This window comes from Podarcis pityusensis (genome assembly GCF_964106645.2).
Source record: "Podarcis pityusensis genome assembly, chromosome: 13".
NCBI lineage: Eukaryota > Metazoa > Chordata > Lepidosauria > Squamata > Lacertidae > Podarcis > Podarcis pityusensis.
This window is the reverse complement of record NC_138038.1, coordinates 34,217,412-34,239,681: the sequence shown is the minus strand read 5'-3', so window position 1 is coordinate 34,239,681 and position 22,270 is coordinate 34,217,412. Positions and strand designations below refer to the sequence as shown.

The 22,270-nt window shown below is 49.2% G+C and overlaps 1 protein-coding gene across 1 annotated transcript; it reads left to right on the top strand.

Annotated features, from left to right (window-relative positions):
* Window positions 1–525: 525 nt before the first annotated feature.
* PAQR4 (progestin and adipoQ receptor family member 4) lies at window positions 526–22,265 on the top strand. Its single transcript, XM_080977983.1, has 3 exons — window positions 526–865; window positions 17,609–17,827; window positions 18,849–22,265. Exons 1-3 carry the CDS (start codon window positions 700–702, stop codon window positions 19,280–19,282), a joined length of 819 nt encoding a protein of 272 aa, XP_080834109.1. The 5' UTR covers window positions 526–699; the 3' UTR covers window positions 19,283–22,265.
* The last annotated feature ends 5 nt before the right edge of the window (window positions 22,266–22,270 follow it).

The following is a 22,270-nucleotide window of genomic DNA, read 5'->3' as shown; positions in this document are numbered from 1 at the left end:
TAATTTCATAACCGCGTCAAACCTATACACCCTCCTGCCTTTCGGGGGCGTCTTTTGTCTGCTTTGGGGTTTACAATTGGGCCTATCTTCCGCGCGTCCAATCACGGACATCGCTGACAAGCTGCTGGGGGAGTGTCTCAATGGGTTATGCAAATAATCGAATTTCAAGGACTCGGGACGCCCTATTAACACCCACCGCAGGGAGGGCGGGGCGTCCGTTATGCTAATAACGGAACGACAGTTCTTAGTCAAGCTCGGGCGGTTGGTAGGCCCCGGAGAGGAAGGGCGTGGCTTGCATATATTGTCATTTTTATGCAGAGTGCAGAACCCTGATCCGGGCAGCCATGTGCGAGTCAGAGCGACTGCGGTGCAGAGATTATGCAAATGAGCGGCGGGGTCGTGGGCGGGGCTTGCGCGGAAGCCTTGCAGATAGGGGGACCGGCCCGGCGTGAGAAAAGGCGGCAGGGGAGGAGGAGGGGAGCAGTGGTACCCGCATGTATTATGTTAATGAGGGCGGTGGGCGGGGCCGGATTGTGAGCTCAGCCCGAGGAGGGGAGCGAAGCGAGGGGGAAGCCCAAGGAGGAGCTGCTCGTTGCAGCGGCAGCATCAGCAACGGCAGCAGCAGGAGGAAGGAGGAAGAAGAGGAGGAAGAGGATGCAGAGCCCGGCCAGCAGCTGACCCCGGGGGGGGAGCCCGGCCATGGCCTTCCTGGGGGGGCCCCGGCTCCTGGACTGGGCCAGCTCCCCCCCTCACCTGCAGTTCAACCGCTTCGTGCTGACGGGCTACCGGCCGATCAGCACCGGGTCCGGCTGCCTCCGCAGCCTCTTCTACCTGCACAACGAATTGGGCAACATCTACACCCATGGTGAGTCCCCGCAGCCTTCCCTGCCTTGCTCCCCGCAGCCCGTGTCTAGCACCGGCCTCTCCACCACCCCGCCGCCGTCGGCCGCGCTTTCTCCCGCCGGGCTCCGATGCCCTCCGATCTCCGTGCTTGCTCTCCTGCAGGGCCCTCCCTGCGATTGCACCGGATGCCAGCCCTCTAGCCCTAGGCGTGCAGCGGGCATCCAGAGGTACCTCTACCTCCGCCCGGCTGCCCAGAGCTCTTGTACCCTTGCTTTGGTCTGTTCCTGGTGCATTTCGGCATCCCTCGGCTGCTGCTGCTGCTGCTTCCGTTTTTCTTGCCCGGTCCCACAGCGTTGGCGTGGACCCTTTTCGCAGGGCCTGGCTCTCCCCCATCCGACGGAGTTTGAGAGCCGCGCGTCCCTTTTCATGCCTCTTCCCTCCCCCCCAGCCGCCAATCTCTGTACTCCAGTTCCATTGCGCCCTGATCCCCAGACAGACTGGCAGCATCCTGGCCGCCGGAGGGTCCATGGACAACCTCAGTGTCACGCACGCGACAGCCCCACTGCAACCTAGCTAGCTCTCCGTGGGCAATTTAGATGCCTGTCCCCACGCTCTGCATATTTTTTCTCCCTCTCCTCCCCCAACCCCGGCTTTCGTGCCCCCTCGGATGTCAGTGCTCATTCATTCTGCTTTCCTTGTCCGTTTCCAACGAGCCACCCCTTCAAATGGTGAATAATTACAAGTTTATTTTTCTGGGCTTAGGTGACTGTTTGCCGGAGTCGGAGCAAAGTTGCTGAGCTAACATTGGCCACGGGAGTTTCACTTCGCTTATTAGCTGTGTGCCCTGTTTCCTGGTAGGGTTTCTATGGCAGCCTTAACTTTGTATTATCCTGTGTGGGTTTGTGGGAGAGCAGCTGACTTCCTGCGAAAGAGAGGCTTAGCTGCGGAGGGCATGTTTTGCATGCCGAAAAGCCAAGTTCAGTCTTGGATGCCTTGAAAGGATCATCTCATGTGGTGGAGCAGGAAGAGTCTGGGTTAGATGGACCCAAAGGTTGGCGATAATCAAAGAGGGTTTTCAAGCGCCTTGTTGTTATGAGGCATGTTAGGTTGGAGCATCAAGGAGCCAGCTATGACTCCCTGTCACCCCTTCACTCATTCAGCTTTGTTTTGTTGTTGTTGTCTGACTTACGGCAATGGGGGGTGGAATGTTTTAGAACTCTCCGCCCGCTTCCCATTCATTGCAAAGCTGAGTTTGGGCAAAACACACAATGTACTTTTGTCATTGGTTTCAATGGGGATTGTTCTGGACACAAGCACCTGTGGCTATGCTAGAGGAGGCTGAGCTGAAAAGCTCCATTCTGGGGTGTTTGGGCAGAAATTATAGGCTCATATTCACACAGCCATAAACCTTTCTGTATGGGGAGAGCTTCTATTTTGGAGGTTTCTTATTGCAAGAGTACAGTTGTGCAAATCACATCCACAAAAGTGACTAGCTCTCACCTCATTGTTTCATGTGCCCATTCCTCCTTGCAACATAGCAACATGAACAATTTGGTTGCACCTTCAGTACTTAGGGGATGGTTTGAAGTCTGCTACTGCTGCAAACCTGCTGAACCTAGGCGGACCTGAGTCTAGTCAGTGCCTGGATGGGAGGCTGCCTAGGAAAATAGGAGTGTAACATAAAAAGAGGTAAAACAACAACAACAGATCAGGACAAGATAAATTCTGTATCTGAAAAAGTAGCTTGCATGTAAGGCCTGGACACCTTGGGACCCACTGGTTACACCTTCTGTTCTTGCTGCCCACCTGGGAATACAAAAAATGAGGATGTGGCTCAACACCTGGCAAACCACACCATCTGGCTGGTGGGCTGTTTGGCTTGGGGTGGTGGTGACAAATTGTAGTGATGGCCACCAACTTGGATGGCTTCAAAAGAGGATTAGACTAATTCATGGAGGATCAGGCTATCCTGGGCTACATAGCCATGAGGGCTGTGCTCTTTTGCTATCAAAGGCAGTATCAGTTGCTGAGAATGACAAAAGGGGGGAGAGCGCTGTTGTGCTCAGTTTCTGTTTCCAGTTTCCTATAGGCATCTGGTTGGACACTGGGGGAGCAGGATAGATGAGCCATCGGCCTGATGCAGCAGGACTCTTCTTAAGTTCTTAAACTGAGCCAACCTGCTTTAGCCAGGTGAAAGAGAAACAGTAAGCATGAATATATAGCATTCAGAACACTTCCTCGTTGCTCAGATTGCAGGCAAAAGGCCTGTGGTTCAATAGCCAGCATCTCTAGGCTTCTTAGTGACTGCCCTTCCTTAGCTTTCCTATTGGAAGGGATGTCATAAATCAGCCTTCCTCTAATCTGTTGCCATGCATATGTTTTGCTCATATTGGCCCCAAGCAGAGTGGACATTGTGCTCCATAACATCTAGAGGGCACCAGGTTGGGAAAGGCTGTGATAAAAGTATGAAGAAGATAACTGCTGTCAGAGTTCAGTCCAGAGCTGTAACCACAACAGCCCTTGAAACTTTTGAAATATTCTGCTCCCCATTCCTAAACAGCATGTATGTACTTTATTTAAAATATTTCATTTTGGGGAAAAAGGCTTCTAACCCTTTAACTTGTAGAGATATAACAAAAACCATGCAGGCAGGATTATATCCTGCTCACTGAAAGTAATGCGTAAACCTATTGTGCAAGTATGTAGGTGGTTCTGCAATGCTTTCCTACCCCTTAGGCCTCCTTATTGCACATTTTCTCACCCAGAACCTGTTTTTATGCCACCTGTAGAACTTGGGAAAGTAATAATCATGTCATGTCCCAGGCCAGGTGTGTTGCTAGAACCTTAAAGGGCTTGGAGCAACAGCCCTGTGACAGAAATTTGCATGCTATTTATGAGACTCTTAATCTCAGGGTCGTGGGTGTTAGGTGAAAAATTCCTGCATTGCAAGGAATTTGACTTGATGATCCTCAAGGTCCCACCCAACTCTGCAATTCTATGATTCTATGCAAATTGAGCATGGCTTCTAGAGGAAATGTGCCTTGTAATCATTTTTAAAATAAGTACTTTAAGTTTACAGAAAGTAAGAAAGAAGGGAAGGGCTAGAAGATCTTGGGTCTGGTACAAAAAGACCTGGGGCCTGGACCCCTGACCTCCTCCTAACAACACACCACCCCAGGTATGATCTGTAGGCATCTATTCCAGCCCCCTCAGCTACAGTCTTCGAGCATTCAGAGCACTGAATGAATAGTGCCTGAGTGGATGGTGGCTTCCTGGAAATCTCATGTACGTCGTCTTTTGTGAATGAAAGGTGGGATATGAATATGAAATAAGAGCAAGTAGCTTTTGACCACATGCAGAGTGTCCCCCCCCCCCCGGCACTGAGCTGCTGCAGCCATTCCCCCCATGTCAATGATGAGTAACTAGGGTACAGTTTCCCAGCACCTCTTAAGAAACGAATCACTCTGCTCTCCCACTGCCCTGTATTAGGGGAATAAGGAAGGAAAATGCTCACACGGCCAGGGAAATGAATTTGCCTGGGTAATGAGAGCGGAGAGCAGGACCAGTTGGGCAATTGAGCAAGCCGCAGAGTTGAGGTTGCAGGATTTCCTCCTCCTCACTGTTCTCGTGAGCTCATGAAATAATCCGGTCTCCCCTGTAAGGGCAAACTGCCCTTTTACGAGCTCTCCTGCCCACAGGACCCCTTTCATGTGTCACAAGCATAGGCTCAGCATATTGTGCAAGCTGTGCGCTCTTACTCACCATGGATGAGGGAGGGAGCGGGCAGCAGCAAGCCCAAACGAAAGCATCTTTTGGGGAATGGCTTCAGCCTGTCCCAGCTCACTGGGTGGAGTAGGGTGGGGTCAGTTAACAGGCTGGATATTCTTGAAATGGATTCCCTGAGAAGTGCAGCGGAGGACAGGCGTTTGCTTGGCTTTGGTGGCTGTTGATGTGTACCACCTGAACACATTTCTTCCCTTATTGAATATCTAACAAAGAAGCAGAGAGTCCAACTCCTCCAGCTCCTATCAGGCCCAGCCAACATGCCAGGGTTCAGGAATGAGGAGGTGTAGTCCTGTGAGCTCTGAAGGGCCAAAGCTTCCTTTTCCTTGTTCCTCTTCCTTGTCTAGGGCAGTGCTTTCTGAGTGTTCACATTTCTTCAGGGACACCCAAAGCTGCCTTGATTCACCTGTAGTCCATTATTGGGAACATGAGAAGAGCCTGCCAATGGCCCATTAGTTCAGCATCCGATTCTCACAGTGGCCAACCAAGTGTCCCAGGGAAGCTTGCAAACAAGACATGAGAATAACAGCACTCTCCCGTCTTGTGCAAATGGTATTCAGAAGTATTCACTGCCTCCAACAATGGAGGTAGAACATGGCCATTGTGGCAGGTTCTATTGATAGCTTTGTTGTCCATGAAGTGGTCCAATCCTCTTTTAAAGTCCTCCAAGTTGGGGCCCGTCACGGCCTTCCATAGTTTTAACTATGCGCTGCAGGAAGTACAGTAGTACCTCGGGTTAAGTACTTAATTCGTTCCGGAGGTCTGTTCTTAACCTGAAACTGTTCTTAACCTGAAGCACCACTTTAACTAATGGGGCCTCCTGCTGCTGCCGTGCCGCCAGAGCACGATTTCTGTTCTCATCCTGAAGCAAAATTCTTAACCTGAAGCACTATTTCTGGGTTAGCGGAGTCTGTAACCTGAAGCGTCTGTAACCTGAAGTACCACTGTACTTTCTTTGGTCTGTCCTGAATCTTTCAGCATTCAGCTTCATTTGATTTCCACGAGATCTAGTGTTATATGAGAGGGAGAAAAACTTCTCTCCATCCACTTTGTCCATTCCATGCATAATTGTACACATGTCACCTCTTCCTCACTTTTTCTCTAAACTAAAAAGTCCCCAATGCTGCAACCTTTGCTGCACAGGAATGTTGCTCCATCCCTTTGAACGTTTCACTTGCCATTTCCTGAAACTTTCCCAACTTTGCAATATCCTTTTTGAGCTGAGGTGGCCAGACCTCTGCACAGTATTCCAGATACAGTCACACCATAGACTTCTATCACAGCATTAGGGTATCAGCAGTTTTCCCCCCAATTCCTTTCCTAACGATCCTTAGCATGAAATTTGCTTTTCTCACTGCTGCCGCACACTGGATCACCGTCTTCAGCAAGCTATCCACTATGATCCCAAGGTCACGTTCCTGGTCAGTCACCCCAAGTTCAGGTCCCATAAGCAAATATGTGAAATTAATATTTTTTGCCCCAACATGCATCACTTTGCACTTGTTTACATTCAGTTGCATTTGCCTTTTGACTGCTTGTTCACTCAGTTTGGAGAGGTTCTTTTGGAACGCTTCCCAATCTCTCTTTTTGTTTTAATGACCCTGAACAGTACTATCAGCAAATTTCACCACCTCACTGCTTACCCCTTAGTGTGTGTGTGTGTGTGTGTGTGTGTGTGTTGTGTCTTCTGGTGAAGATCTGTAAGCACTGTTTTGCCCACATGCTCTCCAGTGTTTATTTGCAACCATATGGGCTGGATTGCTCCTCTTTCCTCCCCACCCCTTTTCTTTTTTTGTGAAGGCTGAGATTCTCAGAATAGTCCTCATGTTGCATTCTGCACATTCCCCCCTGCATTCCTGCAGAATTGTGGTACAATACACACACAGCCCCCCCCCCAGGTGATTTCCTGCTCAAATATCTGACTTTTTAAGTATTTGCTCCTACACACATGTTGTGGCAAGAGCCTGACTTGAGGAAGGAAATTGTTCTCCAACTGCCGGTGTCAAATGAGGGCAAAGAGCAACATGGAGCAATTATGGGTGTGCTGAAGCGTTGAAGGGCACTTCTAGGGGACCAATAAAGCTGTTTGCCAGCTTTGACATATAGCTAACAGGCTTCAAAGGTTAGAATAAAGTAGCCTGAGCCACGTCATTTTGAGATTTGACACACCTGATGGGGTGTGGGAGTTTAATGGATCAATATCCTAAAGAAAGACTGAATTTGTGGCTTCCTTCCTTGGTGTTAGAAGAGAGTAGGTCCCTGGCTAAGAGAATTAGGTTTCAAATTCAAATTGTTTTCTCTCTCAAGGCAATCCCTCTATCCCTGCCATGAAATCCTTGCATGCTGCAAAGGATTCTGGGATGTGCGGGGCCTGTTTTTGTATGAGGCCAGGTCTATTTTAAGCTGGGCATACTTGTACATATCCAACCCTCTCCCATGGCTGTTTCTCTGAATGGGACCAAATGGTGGGCAGGTGGTCTTTTGAGGATCTTGTCCACTGTTTCCCATCCTTCTCCTCAAGGAATTATGGGAAATAGTTTGGGGAAGCTGCCCTGGTTTTAGAAGGGATTTCCGTGCGTTGTGTGCATATGAGCCAGGTCTATTTTGCCCAAAACGACGGCGGTTGTAGGCGTTTTCTTAGAAGAAGCCAACAGGGCCATGAAAGTTGTTTTGTTTCTGTTCCGCTGAGGCAAGTGGAACTTTTGTATATGTGTAAACTTGCTTATGCCAGCTTCCCAGGGGAATTGCCTCGCGGATACCATGCTGTTGGTCTGGCAGCATCGTCAGGGTGGGGAATCTCCAGGGAGCGGCATGTACCGGCACCTGGGAACTGCTTGGCAGCATCCGTGCCCATGGCCGGCTTCCAATAAATCGCAGGGAACAAATCAGGCAGGAGTAGGAACATAAGTACTTCTTCACTAGATGAGGCCAAAGGTTGAACTCGTCCAACACTGTGTTATCAATAGCCTTGGGGAGACTCAAAAACAATGCATGAAAATGATGGCAGCCATGATTGATCTGGGTTTTTTGAAGAGGGGTATACTGTACCTGCATATGGAGGTACAGTTCAGTTTCTATTGAGTTGTTGGGTCCACAGCTTGAGGGCAGAGTCTTTCCTTCTGTTCAAAATATCCCAGGTTCAATGCCTTGTGAAAGGATAGCTGAAGTATAGCTCAGTCAGTAGAGCATGAGACTCTTAATTTCAAAGGCATGTGTTTGAATCCCACTTTGGGCAAATGATTTCTGCATTGCGGAGGTTTGGGCTAGATGACCCTTGTGGTCTCTTCCAGCTCTAGGGTTCTATGAAAGAAATCAAGTTTTTGGAAAGCCACTGCCTGTTAAGAGTAAAACCATATTGTTCTGGAATCTAGATAAACCTGTAGCCTGATGGTGTAAGCCAGTCTCATATGTCTGTGAGAGGCTCAGGGCCCACCCAGTTATTAGTCAGAGCGTGCCTATAGCCTATAGCCCATATACTTATGGGGCTGTGGTGGCTGATTCTCCCAAGCCCCCTGGCCATTCACACCACATCTGCCCCAGACTTTTAAAGCACTATCATTCCACTTGAAACACCCTGAGAGCTGTTAGGATATCCCTACTCCTTTCACAGAGCTACAATTCCCAGAGTTCCTCAGGAAGAAGGATGGACTGTCAAACCACTCTGGGAACTGGGAGCATTGTGAGGGGAATCGGGGGTCTCCAACAACTCTTGGCACCCTTAATAAACTGTGGCATGTTGGTGCTTTAAATTTCTGGCGCAGATGTGGCCTCCTTCTTTCGGAAAACAGAGCTGCGTATTCTACATGGCCCGAGAGCCAGTGTGGTGTAGTGGTTAAGAGCGGTGGACTCGTAATCTGGTGAACTGGGTTCGCGTCTCCGCTCCTCCACATGCAGCTGCTGGGTGACCTTGGGCTAGTCACACTTCTCTGAAGTCTCTCAGCCCCACTCAGCTCACAGAGTGTTTGTTGTGGGGGAGGAAGGGAAAGGAGAATGTTAGCCGCTTTGAGACTCCTTAAGGGGAGTGAAAGGCGGGATATCAAATCCAAACTCCTCTACTACTTCTTCTTCTTCTTCTTCTTCTTCTTCTTCTTCTTCTTCTTCTTCTTCTGTCATTCACCCCTAAAAAAGCCTGGTGCTCTCAGGTGCAGTAGAGGGTGTTATCCCGTCCCCAGTGTTGAAGCAAGAGGTGACTGCTGCTCATATCGGCTTCTGTCTATGGTGGGAGGGATGCCCCATTGTGTCCTTTGCCTCAGGCAGCCCAAAATCTTGCACGGGCCCTGGAGAGAGAGCATCTTTCTCTGGTTAATTCTTGCTCATTTTCTCCCCTCACGGAACCCAGGAGCCCTGCTGGGAATTACCTTTCCAGCCCTCTGGGGGCTAAGCAGCCGTTGATCCTGGCTAATCCAGGCAACGGAGAGATTGAGTCTTGTTCTGCTCTCCTGGCCCAACATTTAAGACCTGGGGGCAGGGAGCAGCTATGGAGTCACAGTTCCCAGGGGATTAGAAGGGCCTGCATTTCAGCTGCCCTGGAAATAGCTTTTTTAAAAAATATATCTATATATTCAACGCCCTCCTACTTTGAAGAACAAAGGGTATTAGAATATGGTCCACAGGTGAGAAGAAGAGAATGGTGAGGGATAAAGTCCAGGAATCTTGGCTTCTCTTGGCGTGGTCTGCCTGTCCATGAGGCGAGGCAGTCACCTCAAGCGACAGATCCGGCCTCTGAGGAGAGTGCTGTCTGCTACTGGCAGGGAAAAACAGGCTCTGGTACTCTGTACCAGTAAATATTGCCTCTCACAAAACCAAGCCGTGTGTGTATGCATATACAGTCCTCAGGATGCCTTACATGGCCTTCTCTTTGCCCACAATAACCTTCCTGGCTGAGTCGGGATTTGAACCCGGATCTTCCCCATCCTACTTCAGCACCTGATAACTACCTACCTGCTAGCACATTTGCAAAGCTTAAGCAGGGACTGGTATGTTTTCAAACGGGATGGGGGAGACCATGTGTTGAGCTTCCTGCATTGCAGGGGGTTGGACTAGATAACCCTCGGGGTCTCCCTCGCAGAGCTACAATTCTATGACTCTACCTACACCTTGCTGGCTCTTGACAGGTGCATGGAAAACAGAGACCTGGATAGGAACAGCAGTCTGTCTGGGGCGGGTAGTGGTGGTGCAGATATACAGGTAGGCGTTTTGATAAATGGATGAGTGGGATTTAAGGTTAGCTCTACTGGCTGGTGGGCATAGATGCTGTGCAGAGAGTGAGGGGACCGCAAAGGGCCCTGGAGATATCGTAGTGGATCCAGCAGGAAAGGTGGTGTTGCAGCGGGCTGGGAATCTGGGAGGTTTTTGTATTGCTGAGAGGATGTGGCGGGCAGTACCCACACTCTTCTGGGAGGGAGGCAGCTGTGTGGGTAATGTGAGCTGTTCCGGATTCTCTTGACCTCAGTGACATTGTGCAGCCAAGAGGTAGGATGAGGACACTGGGCAGAATTTCGCCCACCCCTAAATGCTACCCCCTGCATTTGGCCGAAAGTAAGACTGGGCTTAACACACACCCCTTTTGGCTCGCAGGATGTCATTCAAATAGCGTGAGAGATTCAATACCATTGCAGCATACTGCTCTGGCTACTAATCCTTTTTATAAAGTGATCCTGGTTTTCTTCTTCGTCGTGTGTCACTTAGTGAGTTGAGCGAAGCTTTCCCTTCCCTTTCACAGATGGGGGGAACTGAGGCTGCCGTTTCAGCCAGGACCACACAAGGCAGATTGATTTCATTTTTTTTAAGAGAAGGATTTTCGTCCCCCACTTTCTGTTGTTTGCATCCTCGAGATAACTTACAATTTAAATGGTATCAAGTGTCGGCAGTAAAACAAATTGAATAAGCAACCTGACAAATTAAATTTTATAGTCTAAAAACAAATAAAGAGGTAGACGGTGGCTAGGAGAATATTAATTGCTGTTTGAAGGCTCATGAAAAACAGGGCTGATTGAGCCTGGTTTCTTGTCTGAAAGATGACAGTGCCAGGCAAATGTGGTTGGTTGTGTGTGTTGCATATCACCTGCCTAATCTCCGAAAGTGAAGACACCTACAGAAGCACCTCGCAACTGTCTTTCTGGCTCAAGCCAAAATTCACCTTATCCAGCTTACCTGTGCAACAGTGGCCAAGCCAGATGTTACTAGAAAGATCTCAAAGTAGGTCACGGAGATGGACATCCTTTGTTGTTTGGCCCCAGTATCTGTTAATGGGTGGTATACTCCTCCTAAACATGGAGGTTCAATTTTTTTTTAACCAATTCCCTCTATTTCTTGTGTTCAGAAGTGAGTGCTTATATAGCCAAAATGGCGCCACATACATATAAGAGGGAGGGACTGAAAAGTTCAAGGATACCCCAAGGTTTACAGAAATACCCCCCCCCCCGCAAATAAAGCCTTCATGAGAGAAAAGTGAGGGAAGATCCCCCCCCCCAATAGCCCAGTGAGGACTGAGCATTCTCACTGGCCAGAGAATGCTGACTGACCGTCGTGTGGGAGAGCAAATGGAAAAATGGGTGGGAAGGAAGAGGGAATAAAATGCAGCTTCACAGAGGGCAAGGCTGGTTCAGTGAACAAGAGCACTGCACGCTGCAACATTTTGTTGCAGGGCCTGCTGGTTGGGTTTAAACACCATTGATGGGCAAATCTGCTATGGATTTGTTGGCGCAAATCCATTTTTAAAAAACCAACTGCTGGTAAATGAGTGGACTTTGCTGCATTTTGTGGAAATCATGCATGAGGAAGAAATACACCTTGTTTGCACCTTCTGGCCGTGGGGGGGGTACACATCCTCACCCTTCAACTCTTTACTGCTATGGCCAAGGACCAACCCTGGCGCTAAGAGGCGATAGTGCCGCTTCCTGATGCCATGTGCCCCTGTCTTTTCCTACAGAGACAGCCTTGAGCCTCCCACTTTCTATCCGTCTTCAGGAACTGTATTTATTTAGCTCCTTCCAGGTAGTTAATGATGATCCAATTATAGGCTCAGTGTTTTTTTCTCTTCCCCGCCCCTTCCATCCTGCCAGGGGGTCCAACGTCATGCATCCTCCCACCCCATACAAGTGCCAGGACGTATCCTGTCCCAGATGCTGAAATAGCAGTTCCTGGGATAAGTGGCTTACACTTGAGCAGCTGACCTCAGAGGTGGCAAGCAGAGCCCAGACTGAACTCTGGCAGTAGGTGGGCCTTTGAGGTTTAACACACAAGCGTGAGAGCCTCATGTGCACCTGCATTTCTGCATACAGTACACACAAATCCTTCCTCCTGATCTCTGTCCCTTTCCTCCTCCTCTTGCCCACCCCTCTATTAAGGACTGGATTAGCATCTATCTGGGTCTGGGACTCTTGTAAAAAAATGGGGGGGGGAGCTGCATTGATTGGGCTGTATGAATAATAGGTGTAACAGGCGGATTGGTTCAGCGCTCTGAAAAATGAGGTTACCCTTGATTAAGCCTCTGGAAATGACAGTGAAATGTAATAAAAGGAGAGAGAGTGAGAAGGGAACATCCCTGGCTCTGAGAATGGGTTTGTGTGTGTAGAGCCAGAATCGCACAACGTCAGCGCTTCACGGTGTATATTCCCCTGCCCTGAGTCTTTGGCTCAGACCGTGAAATCATGACTGTTTAATGTTACACAGTCCTGACGCTTCCGGGTCTGTTATCCGATCCCTAACATGTCCCTGGGGAGGAGAGCAAGGCCGGGATTGTGCTTCTGTGACAGGTCTGTAGCAGCGATTGCAGAAACTGAGAACAGGAAAGGCAGAGCTGGGTGTGCAGGGGTGGGAAAATGAGAATAAACTTGGACGTCCCCGTTGCTGGTGCTAGGGCCTGGAGACAAGGACAAAGAGTAAAACTATTTCAGGTGTAACTTGCTTTATTCATGTGGGAAAACAGCAACGCTGCCCTCTCCCCTCCACCGTGTCCCTATCTTTATTTTTTGAAGTGTGGCCTGGAGTCTGCTTTGGGCAACCAATACAAGCATCTGCCCTGAAGCAAGATATCCTCTGGGAAGTTTGCCAGATCTCGCTGCAAGGCTCCTACCACTTCAGTGGCAGAGTTCAATGGCCGAGCCTTGATAACTCTGCAGGGGACGGTTGTCAGGATTTTGTGTACGTGTGCGCTGGGGGGAAAAACACAACACAAAATGTTGTGCCGAGGATGGCTGAATTCTGCAAACGGTGTGAAGTGGATCTGTGTGAATTCTGCAAACCCTTTTTCTCCAGCCAGTCATGAGGAGGCAGACAAGTCCTGCTCCCCTTCTCCAAACTCTGGCTTCTGAGATCTTGCTATCATTTCTATGTAGACCCTCAGGTCGGTATGTACTTATCACATTTCCTTCCCTGTCGTCCCGCTGGAAGGAATTCGGGGGCAGAATAGATGGGAGCATTCATTTTTTTCTTATTGCTGTTCATTAGATTTATACGCTAACCCTTCCATTAAAACGTCCAAGACTGCTAACAACAATAACATTTACGATAGAAATAAAATAACAAATCCGCACAATAAATAAACAGAATCAGAATAAAAGATCACAACCTTATGAGGTAGGCATAGGTGATAGAGAAGGCTTATCCATGATTTCTATCTGTGCTTTGTGGTCGATCAGGAAACCTTTCAGGAGCTTCAGTAGTCACTGCATTACACTTTTAGTCTTGAGGGTTTGTTGTTGTTTAGTCGTTTAGTCGTGTCTGACTCTTCGTGACCCCATGGACCAGAGCACGCCAGGCACTCCTGTCTTCCACTGCCTCCCGCAGTTTGATTAAACTCATGCTGGTAGCTTCGAGAACACTGTCCAACCATCTCGTCCTCTGTCATCCCCTTCTCTGTGTGCCCTCCATCTTTCCCAGCATCAGGGTCTTTTCCAGGGAGTCTTCTCTTCTCATGAGGTGGCCAAAGTATTGGAGCCTCAGGTTAGAAACTATTAAAAAAAACCCAGCAGCTGGGAGTTCTTAGCTTGCTGAATTCTGTACCCAAACCCGTTTGGTAGTGTAGTTTGTGAGAGCCACCTGACCTTGACAGTTATTCCCCTACTCCTTTTCATACCTCTGTTTGCCGCCCCCCCTTTTTTGTGTAGAAAACATCCGATTGGCAAACAGAGGGTTGTGTTTCCCATTTTGTTCCCATGTGTGGATTTTGGAGCAGGCCTGAGGCTGTTCCCTTCCTCGGGGCTTGGAGAGAGTGGTTCTCCTCTGCCACCTTGCCTCTTGGGAGGTGTGCAGCAGAACAGCCTCTTCAGGTGGCGCTGTGAGTTAAAATGTAACTTCCCAGCCCCCGGGTGCCAAGTTGCTGCGTGGCTTCTTTAAATGGCCTGGCTGCATTTTGGAGGCATTTTGCGGTTGTGCAGCTGGCGCGTGGGTACCACAATCCCCGCCGTCAGCAAAATGCAGGCTTCCAAGTTATTTGCTGACACGGCCCTCCCTGTCGTCCTTGGGACCGTCGTCCCGTCAGGTGGGGATGCTGGGAGCCGTCGGGGGTGGGGGTAGAAAACAGCCTGGCTATTTACCAAAACGCTGGCTTTGGGGAGGTGGGGGGCAGGTGTGCTTGGCTTATGCCCTGTGGCGGCCATTGCTCCCTGCTCGGTAGCCCAAAAGCTTAGATTAAATCGTCATAGTCTCTGCTGTGCGAGAGATGAAAGTCATCCTAGCTCATCTTGACTTTGGCTAGATCACAGCCACGTGCAATGCAATCCCCACATCTCCAGGTAAGGATGGGAGCAACCTCTGCCCAGAGCCTAGAGAGGCACTGCCAGTCAGGGTAGGTAATACTGACTTAGACAGGCTAATGGCCTGACTCTGTATAAGGAAGCTTCCTATGTTTTTGAGGTTATAAGCTTGCCCCCAGCTGCCTAACCCGTTTGCCAATTTTATTTAGAACATTTATAACCCACTTTCTCAAGGTAGCACATATGGTTCTTCCCCACCCTCTGTTTTTATCTTCACAACAACCCTGCGAGGTAGTTAAGCTGAGAAGCACTGATGCAAGGTCACCCAGGGAGCTTCATGGCTGAGTGGGGATTTGAACCCTGGGCTCCTGGGTGCTAGTCAATCACCCTAACCACTGCACTACCAACAACATGGGGAGCCAATGGGTTTACTCATTGTGTTGCCATGGTCCACCCTCTTGCCAAAGTTTGGGGAAACAGCTGCTGTTAGTATACCATTCAAGAAAATCTGACTCGGACTGGGGAGACCTGACTTCAAATGCTCCCTGCCCTCCCCAGCCACGAAATTTGCTGGGTGACCTTGGGCCCAGTCACATACTCTCCAGGGTAGTTGTGGCAGGAGTAGGAGAGAACCATGTAGCGGCATAGCGCCCCCTAGCCAGGAGCCTAGGCCCCAGATGTCATGAGTGCAGAGGAGTGGTGGGAGGCCCCAGCTGGGGAACCCCCAGGGGAAGAAGGTTCAGAGCCAGGGGATTGGTGGTGGGATGACGATGAGTGGTCAGAGGGAGAAGCGAGAGCAGGCTGGGAGGAGGAGGTGTCAGAAGCTGAAGCAGTAACAGGGTTTAGTGAGTAGGAAGAGGCAGTGGTAGAGTGCAGTCCAGAATCAGAAACAGAAGCAGAGGCTGGACAGGAAGGGGCTAAGAGGCAGAGGTGAGTCAGGCTGGTGAAGAAGCCAGGGGGTCTCCCCCTCCTGCTGTGGCAAGCTCCCTTCCCCCTGGTCTCCCAGAACCAGAAGAGGTATGAATAGGGTGGAGCAAAGGCAGGCACACAACTGAGTCTCAGATTGCTTCGGAAAGACCTGGGAGTATAGGAGACTTAGGGAACTGTGGGAACTGCCTCATAGGGGCAAGATCTACTAGGAAGAGTTGCTCTTGTCACTAGGCCTGGCCTAACGTGTCAACCTTGTTTTTTGAATAAAGAATTAACTTTACTGATGCCGTGTGATTTATGGCTTACCTGGCACCTGCTCCTGATACCATCTGTGGCATCTCCACTGGAATTTTTTGAAATAATTATTATTTATTTAAAAGGAAAGGGTAAAGTCTGCAAAAGGGCTGTGCTTGAGAACTTGGAGACCTGCTATCAGTGAGAACAGGCAATACTAGACTAGATAAGGCGGCTTCATTATGTCCCACTTCCGCCTCACTACTACTCATGTGACTGCCTGAAAAACTCAGATTCTCTGTCCAGCAGCAGGCTGGCAAAAGGGATTCTAAGGCTTGGGAACTCATGGTCTTTGATACCTTTGGAACTCTGCCTCCCATCATCCCTGGTCATTGGTCAAATTGGCTGGGGGTGATGGGAGTCATGGGTGTAACCAGGGCTTTTGTAGGGCGGGGGAAAGAATCCCTTTTTATTGATTTGAGGGGGAGCAGCTGCCCCTCCCTGTCCCCCTCTTGGCTATGCCCATGGTGGGAGTTGAAGTACAACAGCAACACCTGGGCAGGGGGAACACAAAGGTTCCCTTGCCCTGGCCCAAGCTTGCATGTTCGCCAATTGCATAAAAGAGTAGGGTTGCATGTGTTTTGTATCCTGGAGCTTCACTGTGCAAATAAGAGGCACCTGTTGCATTTCTCTGTCCCTTGTATGTGTTGGAGAAGCAGATAATCTCACATGGCGGGGGAGTGACCACTTGGGAATCTAACCCAAAGAATCCTGGGAAAGGAGGGTGCTGAGAATTGTGGATCTGTGAGGGGTAAACTACACTTCCCAGGATTCTCTGGGGGAAGTCATTTGTTCAAAATGTATGGCGTATATTCAGCCTAAGACTCCCCCCTCTGCTTCAGTGTGTGTATCCCGATTCCCCACTGAAGCGAACTGTTTTTCAGGCAGAAACTGAGAAGAGGTGCAGCTTTTCCTGGCAAGTGAGATTGCGGTAATGGGGTAACAAAGGGCACTGACCTGCTAGGAGGGAAGAAAAAAAGTTGGTAGCAGCAACTCTTCTCTCGCTAGCTGTGGGCTAGGTGACAGGCCCCTTGGGGCCGGGGGCTGACTCAGTCTCCCTGGGAGATTCTCTTCTGTTTCTCCCCTGCCTCTTTCTAAAGGAGTATTTCTGGCCTCTTAATGAATGTTTATCATGTTCCTAATTGAGATCTGGCTTCGGGCAGCCTCAATTAGCACAGTAATTGGGTTCAGGGAGACCTAATCTGTTTGTGTAAAGCTGTGGCCTCTGGGGGAAATGGAGGGTGAGAGAGGGGAGAGTTGAGGCTCAGCGGGGATAAGGAAGAGTGAGGGTAGGGCAGGCTGGATCCACAGGTCAAGAATCTACCAGGCTGCTGCATTTTGGCGGTGGAGAGAAAAGAAATCCAGTCCGTGCCCCATTGGGAGGAACATGGTGTTGGCCTGCTCCCCCCCCCCCCCGGTTGTAATTATTGAGGAAGATTTAGCTCATTAAAATGTTTTTCAATGCTGCAAAAGTTTCCATAGTACACATTGAACAGGTGATGCCTGGGGAAATTGCAAGCGCACACCATTCGCTTCAAACTTTTTTCACTGTCAGAAACAAAATTTCAGGGGGAGTGGGAAAGGGCTGTTGCTTTAATGTTTACACACAGAGTGAGAGAGTGTGTGCTCAATCCATGCTTCTGTACCTGGTAGAGTACTAGAACAGGTGGCCTTCAGGGTCTTATCAAAGATTCCTCAACGGAGCCGTCGCTTTGCAAGAGGAGCATGGATAAACCGTGTCAAAGGGTGTTCATTGCTTAAGACGAGCAGGCTGCCCCTGTCCAAAAATGCTTTAATGGTGGCTTTCCCGATGCCGCTTTGATGCTCCACGATTTTTCTTCCAACTGTGTTCTGACATAACAAATGGGATAGCAGGAGCAGAGGATGTGGGTTGGGAGGGGGAGAGAGACGCCAAGGGCCTGAAAACTGGAGAAGATACACCTGGTGCTAACTTTTAGAGTGGGGCACTCTGTGGGAAGAGTTATGAAGATGGTGGAGTCCCAGGGCTGTCCCTGATTGGAGATGGGATACTAGGCCAGCTCTCTTCTTCTCTCTTTCAGGTATCCCTCTGCTGGGGTGTCTCTTTGTGTTGCCCTTGACCATTCCGTGGACCCGACTCTCCGTCTCATGGCTAGGAATAGCGCACTACCTGGCTTGCGTCTTCCCACAGCTCGGCAGTGTGCTCTACCACCTCTTCATGAACCACGAGGGAGGCCCTGCTGTCTACCATACCTTGCTCACCCTTGATATGTGTGGGGTATGCATGGTCAACACCTTGGGTAAGTTAATAGTGGTCTCCTCCCTGGTTTACTGGGATGCAGGTAGCAACTGAACTCTGGCACAGAGGAGATGTGAGAAGCTGGAAAGGAGAGGCCTACTTTTGATGGGGACAACGGCACATAGGTACTGACAGGTATCACAGAGGGCGGATCCTAGAACGAGACAAAATTCGATGGCGACCCCCCTTGGGTCAATCTTGGGCCAATCTTTGCCCATGAGGCTCTTTTCCCCAAACCATAACCTGTCACCTGGTGGGTGGGAGGGTTGGGCGAAATCCTGTGTGGGCTATGTACCTGTTCTGCCAGCTAGGCAGATCCTGATAAGAGCCAAAAATGTTCTCTATGGCGGATGATGTTTAGGAAGCTTAGGTACCAGATCCGATGATTGGTCCAGTTTAGCCCAGTCCTGCCCAGGCTGAATGGCAGCAGGTCTCGGGTAGAGGCCCATCCCAGAGCCTACATGACCCTTTTAACTGTAGATACCAGGGGTAGAACTTGGGAAGCCTTACTTACCCCAAAATAGCCATAAAAATTCTTGTGTCTCACAGTGGCTCGCATCAATAAATAATGTTTAAGAAGTTGGGGGGGGGGAGGGGGAAGCGGAATCCAGGCTTACAAACTAAAAAGACAAGACACACAGCAAAAGGGGAGTGGCAGAGGAGGGAGAGCACTTCCTGGAAGGCAGGAGTGGGCTAGTGTGTGGGATGTGGGAGCCAAACTGAATCGGGCATGTAAATTCAATTAATAATGATGATGATGATAATAATAATGTGCCGTGAGCAGCCAAAGTTCATTTGGGAGTGGTAGAAATCTGGCAAGGGAGAGGACGTAGAGTTCGGTTAGATTCAGAACTGAGGGGTCCTAGGGGTCTGCCTGAGAGTGTGGGGGCAGCAGCATGACCATCCTACCAGTGGTGGAGGCTGGCCACACAAATGACAATTATAATTACCAGCTTCCCCCTCACCCCACCCTGTCCTTAACTTCCTGATGGGCAGACTGTGTTCCTCTCTCTTCCCTGCAGGTGCTCTCCCCATCATCTATTGCACGCTGGCCTGCACCCCGATTCCCCGCACGGCTGCCCTGCTGGCCTACACGGGCTTGTCGAGCTACGGCATTTTCTGCGCAGTGACTGCCAGCTCCAGTGTCCGGCGCCTGCGGGCTTTTGCCTGGCAAGCCCTCTTCCGCTTCTTCTTCTTCTACCTGCGATGGGTGGGACTGGGCACCGGCCACCCCTCCTCTCTGCGCTCATACCTCATAATGGACGGCTTGGCCTTTCTCGGGGGCGTCATCAACATCTCGCGGGTGCCTGAGCGCTGGAAGCCGGGCCGCTTTGACTACTGGTTCAACAGCCATCAAATAATGCACGTGCTGGTGGTGGTCAGCATCCTTTATCTCCACTGGGGAGTAGTGGCTGATCTGCAGTGGATTGGCAGCCACGCCTGCCCCATGGAATGAATGACTGCATCATGTCCGGGTCCTACCCTTCCCATCGAAGAACCCCACAGATTTAAGACGTGGGGTAGGCCACAAGTTCCCGTCAATCAAAGTCTTTGACAAGGGCTGGCAGACAAGGAAGGACGTTTTTTCTTTTCTTTTTTATACAACTCACTTAGAACAGGGTGGTGTTATTTTTTCGTTCTTGGGGTTATGGTTTTCCATTGCTTTGAGTATCTGTGGATAAACATATATAGGATCTGGAAACCTTGGGGTCTACGGCAATGGATTTCCATTGGTTGAGGTGCTTCTAGATTGTGGTGTTCAGCTGTTCTTCCAAATTGCCATCCAGGGTGGATGGCCTTGTAAACATTCTTGGGTTAAGAAGAATTCTAAATTGCTGACCTGTAGCTTTGTAACTTGTGAGAAGCTATTGATGGCGCTAGCAAAGGTTATCCGTACTCGAAGCCTCTTGCATCAATCCTTGCTGGCTGCAGGCTTTTCTGCATCAAAGCTAGACTTCCTTAGCTTTGGTGGTGGTCAAGGAAGAACACCATTGTTTTGGACATCTTTTTCACCTGTTTTGAGGGTGACGTATGCACTGGGCGAATAGGAATTCAATGGAATACACTTGTTCTGAGTACAGCCTCTCTGCTTTATAGAGACGAGTTATTTAAATAGACTTTTTATCCAGGTATCTTTCAGACACCATGCAATACTTTTTTTTTTTTTTTAAGGGCTGGTTAGACACCTGGGTATTGAGGTCTGCTGCACTGAGTGTTGGTGAGGACCTTGAGGAAAGGAATGGGGTGGGATACAGCTAGTCTATTATGGAAGATGCTCTGTATACATTCATTTGCTCTGAAATAACTTGAAGCACTGAACCAGCTCCCCCCCCCCCACTCCTCCGGAGGGGTAATTAGCGGCCTTGAAACTAGATTGGGTGGAAGGAAGGTCTAGAATCCAGATTTCCACTTCTGGTTCTTCTCACCAAATCTGGGTCTATGGCTGACTTGCAACATGCTTCAGCTTCCCCTTTCTCTCCGGGGGGAGGGATTTGGGGATCACCTTGCAATGTCTGTTTGCCTGTTGAACCCCACCTACTGCTTTCGTAGCTATACCTATTAGGCCGAGTGGGTACTTTCCAGAGCTTAGTTCAGCATAAAATGGGAAAAGGTCTTTCTCCATTTCTTGATAGAGATGACTGCAGCTGCCGCTAACCTAAGTCAGTTGCTGCTATCTTCTTACCCTGTCTTCCTGTTCACGGTTGGACAGAAGGCCACCTACCCATATTTCCAAATTCCAGTTCACTTCCTTCACGGGCTGCGGAATTAGTCCAGCTGGCCTACCTGGTCAGTTATGAGAAGAAGAAATATCTACATTTTTAACTTAGGGCTGTGGTCAGCAACTAGATTTCTGAGTGGTCTATTCTGCAAGCATGGGGACAAAAGGCTGCACCCCTGTGGCCTTCTAGCAAACACTGTGGCCGTCTTGTTTGGCCCAGGGACCTGAGCCATAATTTAGGTCACCCTTTTCCAGCTAGCTACCCTCCAGATGTTTTAGTCTGCAACACAAGTGCAACTGTGTGCTGGCTGCAGCTGATAAGATTTGTACTCCCAAGATATATAGAAGGCAGCAGGCTGGGGAAGGCTGATATAGGTACTCGGCCATTGCAAGTGGGGAAAATAATCCACAGCAGTTTTTAAACTTGTTTCTTGATGTACTGGGCCCATAGAACACTCTTCCACATTTGGGCTCTAAATGATAAGGTGAATGGTTCTTCAGCTAGAGTTCGTTCTAATTTTTATGGCAGAAGTTTTTAAGTCCCCATGTCTTTTGTTTGGCCTCAATGGAACACACCCAAACTAGTTCACGGAAATCAGCATCCCAATCCATGTTGGGTAGCCCTTATGAATAAAGAAATATTTTAATTATAAATTTAACAAATGTATTTACCTAGGTTACAATTGTGCCGCTTTTTAAAAAGCCACATATTAACAGAAGGTGGGGTTTCTATATTTTCTATGCAGCAGCACCACCTTAATCTGAAATCTGTACTGTATAAGGGGCTGAATAGTGGAGCATGCCTGCAAATAGTTCAAACCTATTCTGATGATCCAGACTGATAGCTAGTTTTTCAGTGGAGGACGCAAGTCCTTCTGGATTTCATTCTGATTTAGGGCCAAACAAGGTATGTCGATGTGTCTTTCTGTGAATGTGAGTGGGTAGAGAAATGAAAGCGTTAACTCTGGAACTTTCCCCATTTTGAAGGGGAGGCCCTGTGACTCTGAGCAGAAAAACAACCAAGAGACAGATTGTAAAGGGATCAGCATGCCCCCCCTACCTCTTCTGTTTCAACTTGCAGGTGCCTGAGGCAGATTGTGTGTGTTAGCTTTTTTTTTTAAGTCAGGGAAAGATAAATATGTGTCATATTGCTTTGAATCTCAGTCAACTTTAGAACAGATAACTCAGCTGCTGGAGGTGAGGTACAACTGACTGAGGATCTGAAATGACCACAAGTAGGGCAGATCTCATGGGGTGTGTGTGTGCACGTGTGTGTGTGTGTGTGCTCAGGGAGGGGCAGTGAGTTTGAGCCTTCTGTTTGTTGTGTGTCACATGTTGTTGTCTGCAAATGCAGAAAGATGATGTATCAGTGGTGTGACCCGGTCTTCATTATGGCTGAATTAAGCCTTCCACAGTGGGGTGGGAAGTGTCTTGTGTTTTTCTGCTCTCAACTGTTATGGGCTGGGGTTTCACTTGCTGCCAGCAGCCTAGTCTTGTCTCTTGCTATCTCAGGGTAGACGGACATGGTTAATGTTCGCAGCTTCTTTGGGCTGAAGCTACATATCATCTTAAAATATAAGAGCAAGGCACCAAAAAAAATTAAAAAATGCACTCCATGCAGGAGGGAGGGAAAGAAGGGAACTGTAGGTGCTTTATGGTCCAGAACCTCATTGGGCAGATGGCAGGTCTGGGCTTCTAATAAAGAGAGCTGTCTAAGGAAGACTC

Bases quoted from the DNA above. Each gene is read 5' to 3' on its own strand.
- PAQR4 (XM_080977983.1), top strand. From the start codon at position 700: ATGGCCTTCCTGGGGGGGCCCCGGCTCCTGGACTGGGCCAGCTCCCCC. The intron at 866-17,608 runs GTGAGTCCCCGC...TCTCTCTTTCAG, and splicing joins GGGCAACATCTACACCCATG to GTATCCCTCTGCTGGGGTGT. The intron at 17,828-18,848 runs GTAAGTTAATAG...TCTTCCCTGCAG, and splicing joins ATGCATGGTCAACACCTTGG to GTGCTCTCCCCATCATCTAT.